Here is a 9,643-nt window from a genome sequence, read left to right on the forward strand (position 1 = left end):
CACGCTCCAATAGTTAATCCACCTTGGAGAGGAGAGCAAACTATGTTGGCAGGTTAGGTTGGTGATTGTGCCCTTAGTGACGCCTTCTGTTCGCTTTAAAGGTGATGGCAAAAGGACTTGCGCCAGCATAAATTACCTCAAGTATGTATGATGGGGCATGTGAAATGACATCCCAACTTTGATCAATATGATGTCCAGCCAATTTCTATCTTCTTCCTATTTCATTTTTGATCTACAGCAGAGAATTGACATTTTCACATAGTGAGGCTATGATGGACACAGTGATTTCCATCGTTCCTATGACCAATCTAATGACATGAGAGGTTCGCAACTCTCCACTACCTACCTTGTTACTCGTGTCTCTTCGCTTTACAGATTCCCCAATCCATCTTGTAAACAGTGGAAAGGATCGCAGAAGCAACATGCACAGTAGCAACGCGTCAGCTGCAAGCCCTGTGTTTCCCAAAGGCCGCCTATCTGTCTTGGTTTGCTTGGAACGAAGAAAGCGAATGATCCCACCGGGGAACATCATCATCATTGCAAGCTTAAACATATATGTACGAGAGAGAGCACTCACGCATCCGAAGAAGCTTTCCGGTGGTTGGTTCTCTTCTTTAGTGATACCCAAGTCCTCTCTTTCTCATGTGACTACTGTTGCACTCGAGAGAGCTTCATGTCATTAAAGATGGAACAACGGAGAAGACGATGCATTTAGTGATCCACATTGGCTTGTCAGATATTAAATGTCGAACTGCGATTGCTGACACTGGAGGTGTTTCCCCTACGGTCTTTGCTCTACAGCAAGCACATGCATGCAATTACAACAGCTGAAGCTGAGGTCGAATGAAGGGATATCAGACGTATCAGTAAATATCGACTCTCATCAAACACATCCAAATGTCGAGCACAAATATGCTTCTTTTAGTGGTCATATAATTTGCATAGAGATCTTTGCAGAAAGAAGCGGGTTGGGTTGGGCATGTCCCCATAGATACATTGCCGGAACAGTTCATTCCATCAATGTGAGTCGATTCTGCCATAGTCCATCTACTCCATTGATGAGTCTCTTGCAAGCATTCCCGTGACTTATTCTTCGGTGCTAGAAACCACGTAGGGCCATTGTTGCTACTTAGTGAGTTGCCATTTCTGGTTTCATGTTAGCCTTTTGAATTGTATAGTTCCATCATAGTCATCCCATTGTCTTCTTGGAGGGACCAAACATCATTGCGACATATATAGACTGCAAGAAACTTTAAGCACCTCCAACTTAAGTCTTTTTTTTTCTTGTTTAGGTAATGGACCTGCTGCTTAATGGAGAACCACCACATCTAAAGGAAGCCGAGAGAATCAAACAAAAGGCACTGGAAAAAAATTGAATACATACTCTATAAATAATACAATCATGATGGTTTAGAATATCACTGACGAGACAACTTATTCCATCTTCTAGACAAATTTGAGATGGTCTATGGAAAAGAGAAGGATGATTACTAAACAAGAATGGTGTACGTATCAGCTGATGCGTACAGACTGATCCACTGATCTTCCTCGACTATGTCTAATCTCATCTTAATAATATATAGGATATATATCAACATCATCCAGGAAAATATCTTTAGATGATGCAATGCATTAGTCTTCCGTTATCATCTAATAAACGCAAAACTAATCGAGTGAGAAGATTTTATGAACGATGATTCAATTACTGACTATAAAATGCCATTTTTTTGTCTACTACTGAGTGTACTGACGATTTGTTCTATTAATATTTGGAGGCGTGAAGAAGGGTTGCTTTGGGCTTAAGCAAAGGATACAGATACGTAAGTTGGCCGATATGACCTTTAACTCAGAAAGCTCCTTTTTCTTTTCGAAGGAAAAATTACTGAATCACCTTTGGCACAAAACCAAGAAAAAGAACTACAATCTAGCTTACAATTACAGGTTAATAATACATGGGTAAGTTGGCATGAAGGTGAAGATGTTGAGCATATCTCAAGTTACTACAGCTCCATTTTGTAGAGATTAGTCATTTTCCACTCAAAAACATCTAGATTGAAGAATCAAAGAATAAACGTGAAAAGCAAATGGAAACTTCGAGTTTACCTAAATAATTCAAACACAACTAGACAACTAGAGCGAGCTTGGTCGATGGATTAAGATAGTGCCAAAAAAGATAACATGCCCAATCTTGTTGAGAAATCGAGATGGTTCATTGCAAAGAAACAAGATTATTCACTTAACAATATGCTCACAAATTTGTCCATTTACTTTAGTAAGTACTATTTAAGCAAATTGATTGAAAGTAATAATTCCTTTCTTTGGACGAGTTACGTTAAACACTCAAACCTCTACTTTAAATATCATTTATCAAGGTTAATTATAAATATTCTCAATAATTAGCTATATTTTTATATTTTGATATTTACATTTTTTTAAGTTATCCCTATATAAGGTTAAAAAGATAATTTTATAAGATTAAAAATAAAAAAAAGAAAAAAATATTAAAAAATATAGTTAAATGTTTCACTTTCGTAAATATAAAAATTGATAGTAAGAATAACTAATTACAACAAATAATTTATAATTAACTCAATTTATCATTAAGCAAACTCTATAGAAATGCCATTTACATGAAAATTTCATGTCGATGAATATTCCAGTCACACTTGTGATGAGGGATTATGTTGGATTCACTATAATATATATCCAATCACACTTGAGAGAGAGAGAGAGATAGAGGGAGGGGGAGGCGTAATAAACTATGCCAAGACGTAACTCGAATTTATTGCTCGTCTAATTGCATCAGATGCCTAATCATTCATTAGGTGTCTTAAATTATTATGTCCCTTTACTAACACATGCAATTCTAGGCTCAAAAGGCAGGTAAAATGGATGGCAGCTATGGCCAATAGAAGCACATGCGACTGGAGGCCAGCGTGCGGCCAACAAGGTCAGAGATCTTTATGTGTGTCCCAAGAGATGACAGCTTCATTTGGAGAGATCAGCTCTGTAGGAATCTAAATCAATGAGTATCTCGGAGAATGACGCCACGACTAACCTAAAACTTGTCTGAAAACTTAAGCAGATAGATCTGACAAATCTGTAGTTATGTGTGTCCATGGAGCCCAACCAACCAAGGTACATCTAATTCCCCAAACCCCGAAGCAGGTGGGCAGCTCAGAAGGGAGGACGGACGTCCACAGTAAGCCATAGCACACCCCCGCCTTGTAGGTACAAGGCAACAGCAGCAGGTCAACACCACCATTTAATATGTGCCTTAAACAAAACTCCTCATCTCAGAGCTCTTCGAATCCCAGCTCATCATTTCCTCTATAAACAAGTCAATAATTGCACCAACTCATCCGAATAGTTTAATGTCATCCCCTTCGTTGACGTAAACTTCCTCTGTCACTCTTCCGTCTTTTCGCCCGTCCGACGCAACGACGTGACATGACGCTTCCTGCATTATTTCTCCACCCAGTTCATCCTAGCATTGTTTATTCCGACCAATCATTCAGACGCCCATGGAGATCGCAGCAAAATAAGACAAATAAAAGCAGTGGAAGGAAGTGTTAGAGCACAGAAGAAAGACAAACAGCGCACACAGTTCCATCCGCTCGCCATTATACAGTAGAAGCAAGAAAACAGTACTTTTCTTCTTCTCTTTTTGGTTTCCTCCTCCCTTGACCTTGATATGGTCCCTATATACAGTAGGGGACCCCTCCCCATGGGAATAGCTTGAAGAACTCTTCCTCGGTGGCCAAATTCTTTTGGAAAGTTACACGGGAAAGACGGGAAGAAGGGAAGAGATAAGGGTCAAACTACTACATTACCCTTGGTGCGGATGCCGCCGGCAGTGGGGCCTGGACACGCGTCAGCTGCGGAGAGCGCCGGCCTCACGGAGCATGGGGACGAGATGGTCGCGGAGGTGGAGACCCACGAGGCCCTCGAGCCCGCCCACGGCAACGCCACCGACGAAGAGGGTGGGAAGCCCGCCACCCCCGGCAGCGGCGGCGGCCTTCTCCTCGTCGGCCTCCTCCAACTCGATCGCCGCCGGGTGGGCGCCCACGGCCGCCAGAAGCCGCTTCATGACGTGGCTCATGCAGCATCCTCGCCGGCTGAAGATGACGGCGGGGTTCTCCTGGATAAGGCGCCCCACCCGCTCCTCCGGCGCCTCCTCCGCCCCGTCGATTGACAGCGCTGCCGCCCCCATCAGATCGCCTCCCTGCTCCGCGGAAAACCCCACTCCCCTTTTAGTTTATCGTCCTCAGCGATCGATGAGTCGATCAACATGAAGACACGGAGGGATGGTATTTATAGCGCATCCCATCCCAACCCCCAAAGAGAACACCCCGTGAGGGCGGGTCACATGGGGTGACGTCATCACGCGCCATCGTCGTCAGTATACTACCACAGTGTACACGATGTACCATCAGCTGACGTCACGGTCCCATGCGGACTCGTGAATGATGGTGGTCGCAGCCATGCGAAATCTTGTGGGTCCCCACCCATCTTCGTAACGCGTGGCAGGCTCTCCCACCGTCGGTAGTGCACGACGCGTTGCCACGCGCGACGTCATTCGGCGGAGATAAGGCTTTTGTGGTGGGGACGTTACCTCGTCAGGAACAGGTGATATACATGGATTGGACCCTTCCGATCTACGGCTGCGATCTTAGCGGTTGCGTCGACGCCCATACGACGAAAGCGGGTGCCGGAGGGCCCGCACCAGCCACCTCGCGTCCGCGAAGGGGCCCATGTGGGATCCAACGTGGGGGTTGATTGGAGAAGTGGGTACAGTGCTGGGATAGGATGTGCCCCCCCAAGAGATCGACGCACGTAGGGTGGGTCCAGTACACGGCACACGCGTCCGACGATGATAACTCTGGTCATGCACGAGATAGACGTTGCTTGTGGGGAACGAAGTAGAAAGCAGTGGGGCGTCGACGTGGAGGATCGAGGTGTCAAGCGTAACTCTGCACTCAAAAGGGAGAAAGAAGGAAATAGGTGGCTTCTGTCATAGTGACCTGAGATGTATCGACAGGGAGGAAGAGATAATTGTGTGGCTCACCATTAATTATTGGTCACGCATGACTGTCACTGATAGATGACGTAGTCTCTGATGCACCGACGCCATTGGGTTAAGAGTGCTAAAGCGATGTCTGCCATGTACTAGAGAGGAGCCCTGCGTCTCCTCCCAAAGTGCGTGAGAGAACTGAGTTGCACAAGTCGAATTGCAGGAGGACTAATGGTTTCCACAGAAGCTCAAGTGGTCAAACGTGGTGGAGTTATCTTGGTGGAGGGAGAGATCATGGCTTGGAATCTACGTAGTGCTGCAAATGATGTTTTGTCCGATATACTTTACTAGGTAATGTGCACTGAATCTTAGGACTGACCAATAACAAGTCCACTGAGGAATGATTGGGTTGAACTGTTATTGTGGTTGCATTGACGAACCAAGCATTCAGGAATGGAACTTCATATCAGCTGTATATTTCAAAAGATTTATGTCAAGATGGACACTTGTGACGCTGAAGATTATATATACATATATTCTTGAATATTTGACAAACCTTTCGGCATTTAAGATTACAGCACCGGCACGCATGAACCCAGCTGTATCATAATCCCCCCATATCTGTAAAGTTAATGATGCATACGTAAGGCACCACTTGAAGAATTCTACCATGTGGAGTGCGAGGAGGAAAACGCCATCCAAAGCTGGTTAAGATAATGGAAATGGTCAACATAGTCAACGTGTCTAATCCTATCCATTTGCCTAACCTACTATCCTTTTTCATTTGCGTACCTTGTCCGTAAACTCCTCCTCATATTTTACTGCAGATGGTGGAATCGTTGAATCAGTCTACGCTCTGTACACTATGACCATTCCTGCACATTTGTGCTCCAGCTTAATCTGCTCGAAGGCCGAAGAAGTCTCAGATTTTAAGACTAAGACAGAAGAAATCTGATAAATCATTACTCCATCATGGTCGCCACAGTAAAAACCAGACTGGGCGATCGAGTGAAGCCAAGTGTTCTTTGTTTTCGTCATCTACAAACAAACTCTGGGTGGGTGTGTATTACCTGTCATAGGCTTAATGGAGACGAGAGGAGAAGGACAGCCTATAGGCATTGACTGGTTGATCATTAATGGGATGGTTTACTACCCCATGCAGGCATGCATGCAAGCATGCATGGGTAGTAATTAAAAAGGATCGAGTAGATGGGTACGTGTCAGAAGATCCACGTTTTGGTGGCGTTTAATGGTGACCTGCAGGCTCTGGGCCCCATCGATCGTGCCTCCCAGAATCGTTGACCGTGGACAGATAGTAGGGGATTGGGTGACGTACGTGACCCATCAAAGAGACAGGCCGTGGATCGGTGCGTCAGCCACGTCAGGGCGGTCCTCCACTCTGCATCTGCCATTAAATACCGGCCGTGGTAAAAGAATATGAATTTATTATGTTATAAGGGGAAAAATAATTGACACAAAAATAAAAATATATGGATTGAGAGGACACATTGTGATGGTCGAATGGGAGATGCTTCCGATACTTGCAAGGACTGCTGTCAAGTGGGCCAAAATGGGCTCCGTTTGACCCAACTATGGCTTCTCGTTGCTACCTACCAAACTCATCTTTCAAGCATGAATGCAGTGTGATGAAAGTGATTGTGTTGGAGCACTCGTTTTAGACCATTCAGAGGCGAGAGATTACAAACCATGGAACAAGGATATCTGCTGGCCCCACGAATGTTCCTTGTCGACACAATGTTGCTGTTTCGTTTTATGCAGAGCAGATGTTACTTACGACTACATGATAACATCAGTCACCGTAAAACTTGGGCTCTCTCCCTTGAGAGGACACAGAAAACTGCACCACTTCCTGCTTTAATAAGATAAGGTTTTGGGAAGAAGGAGAAGACGCTATGGTATGGCGTAAAACATTGGACTGCTAGTTGGTTCCTCCTTCGCAGTGCCAACTTGCTCCTTGGCAGACGCCATGCGTGCATCTCAGACAGTCGACTGTTCACAACACCCACCTCCCTGTTATCAGAATCACGTGACCTTCTAAATTCTCTACTGGTCATTTGGCTTTAGCGTTCTGATGTCACTCGCCGTCTGTCGTTCTTAATACTTCTCTCAGAACTGTGTTCTTTCCAGAATTCTAAGCATCGTACTGGTTCCGATGTCGCTTGCTTAGTTCCTCGTCTTCCTCCACAACGTGCTTAGCTTATCCTGAGCTTGCACAGGAAACTTCTGCCATTTTATGCGAGCGTCAGTCGTTTCGTGTTCTTTCTTGTTCTTGTCCAAGTGACAGACTGTCCTCGATGGAGGCCACCGAGGAACAGCAGTTGACTCATGATAAATATCATCATCTCATGCGGTGGGCAGTATCAGTGGTCAAACTGTTGGAGGATTTCGAGCAGTAAAGAGGGCACTCTCCAAGGGAGTCATCCTGGTGAGAACAAGACCTATTTCTCCAGGCATTCCCCTGCTGTAGATGGTTTCGTAAGAGAAACTGGATGACGTCCTCATGCATGCAGTATCAACCGGTGGGACGTACCAACCAATTAAATCCTCCAACTGAATCAAGATCCATAATAAATGACATTAATTTAATGTATCAGTGACTACAGAATGACTCTCTTTATGCAGACAATTACTGTCTCCATCTCGATTTATAAAATACGAATGAAACACTATTGTTATCTGTTTATTAAAATTAAAATCGAAATAAAAGTAATAAGATAATATTAGTCTAAGATCAACTCAAATAAAAGATGAAAATAAAAAATATATTAAGCTTTTCAAAAAAAAAAAAACACTAATAAGATGTTAAACTATTCTTAGATTTAGTCCTATAAATCTGAAAATTTTGGATGATAGTTGTGATTCAAAATAATAAATTAAATTTTAAAAATATTCTTAAAATCTATTGAAAAATAATACTTTAAATACATTTATTAAAAGAAAAAAAATTCCTCGGAAGAGCACCACAACCTGAATCCATTCGTTTCTCTGCGGTCCCAAGCCAGATCTTAGAACCTCTCTCTCTCTCTCTCTCTCTCTCTCTCTCTCTCTCATCCTGTATACTGAACCTTGCATGTTCAGTGTACTGCATAAAGGGCCGACTCTCTGACAACCTCGGTTCCACCTTCCGGTCGCTGGAGTTTGAGTTTTGAGAGGACGCCCGCATCGCCGTCGGCCCGTCCGGCGGCAATGGCAGCACCCCGCGGGAGGTTGGGTTCCACCGGTGCGAACTGTCCAAGCGGAGCACGTTCTTCCGCCAGGTGTTCGCGTAGCGGGGGAAGGCGGCGTGCAGGTTGGAGCTCAGAGAGCTAGCGAGGGACTTCGAGGTAGGCTATACGAGGCCCTGGTGGCGGTGCTCGGGTACTTGTACAACGGGAGGGTAGCACCGCCGCTTAGAGACTTCCTCGTCGAGGTGCTCTTCGCGTCCTACACCTTTGAAATCCCTGAGCTCGTTAATCTCTTCCAGGTGAGGTTATGGCGCCGTTTTGACTCTTTTCTTGCGCATTGTGTTGTGTCACAGCTGAGTTCTTGATTGGGAAGATGAACTCCATTGTAAATGTGGTTGTGGAGGTGCCATAATTTCGTTTCATCTCACCGCAGCTTCCTATCCATTCTCTTGAACTTTTTGTGCGAGTTGCCTCAATTTATGTTGGGATTTTGGCATGAAGAAAGCATGTTATCACATCACTCTGTACCGATTGCCTTATTACATGTAAAAGATCGGAAACTTAGTTATTGCTGAGGTTTGTTTACTGAATCCCCTCTTCGGAGATCAAAGTAGGACTGGTGGTAAACTGTCACCTGCTCTGCTGCAGCACCAGCCACCACCTTCTTGCTGTTCTTGACAAGGTGGCCGTAGATGACAAGATTCCAATGATTCTATCTGTTGCAAACCTGTGTAACAATTCATGTGCTAGATTTGTCAGCAAGTGCATAGTGATCGTGATCAGGTCAGATCTAGACAACGTAATCACCTCAGTAGCAAGATTAGTTGTCGCTTTGTATGTCTTGTTACTTTCCTTCATGTCGTTTTGCTTTCATACCAACGGTTGCTCTTGCAAGGCTTTTGTTCCCCCCATGCTCATGCAGCGGACCGTTTGTTCCACTCATGAGTGTTCACCATGAAAGCATATGACAGATCAAGTGCGATCTACTCTGTTTTACCCAAAAAGAAACCTCCGAAATAGAAACTGAAATGGGACATGGAAGCAGCTGATGGGCAGAAAACTTGTAGTGTCGGTGACAGTGCTTTGAATTGGCACTGCAACCACCACTCTTCCCCATGCAACCATTTATTGTGCTTCCGGCAGCCTGCAAAAAAATGGAAGATCTAAATTGCCAGTGATATGAGGAAGGAACTGACGACTGTAAGGCAGTAATTGCCATCGCTTGGTCTCAGGGATCCATGACCCCTCCATGAAATGGGTCGCACCTTGTTGGTCTTCCTGTCATTCCTGGAAAGCTTCGCTGGGCTCTGCAGCCCGAGTGCGTAGCCTACCAGTCTCGACCTATTACCTCATAGCCTGAACACATTGCGGAGGAAGAGGCTTCCGAGCTCAAGACCGAAGGCTTTGTTTACGGATGTCATGGGAAGGAGCGAGATGAGCAGGT

The 9,643-nt window shown here is 44.8% G+C and overlaps 1 protein-coding gene across 1 annotated transcript; it reads right to left on the reverse strand.

Annotated features, from left to right (window-relative positions):
- Positions 1-3,585: 3,585 nt before the first annotated feature.
- LOC135617163 (monothiol glutaredoxin-S2-like) lies at positions 3,586-4,275 on the reverse strand. The gene has a single exon (XM_065117128.1). It carries the CDS (start codon positions 4,211-4,213, stop codon positions 3,875-3,877), a length of 339 nt encoding a protein of 112 aa, XP_064973200.1. The 5' UTR covers positions 4,214-4,275; the 3' UTR covers positions 3,586-3,874.
- Between the last annotated feature and the right edge of the window lie 5,368 nt (positions 4,276-9,643).

Source organism: Musa acuminata, chromosome BXJ2-7 (assembly GCF_036884655.1).
Source record: "Musa acuminata AAA Group cultivar baxijiao chromosome BXJ2-7, Cavendish_Baxijiao_AAA, whole genome shotgun sequence".
Classification (NCBI taxonomy): domain Eukaryota; kingdom Viridiplantae; phylum Streptophyta; class Magnoliopsida; order Zingiberales; family Musaceae; genus Musa; species Musa acuminata.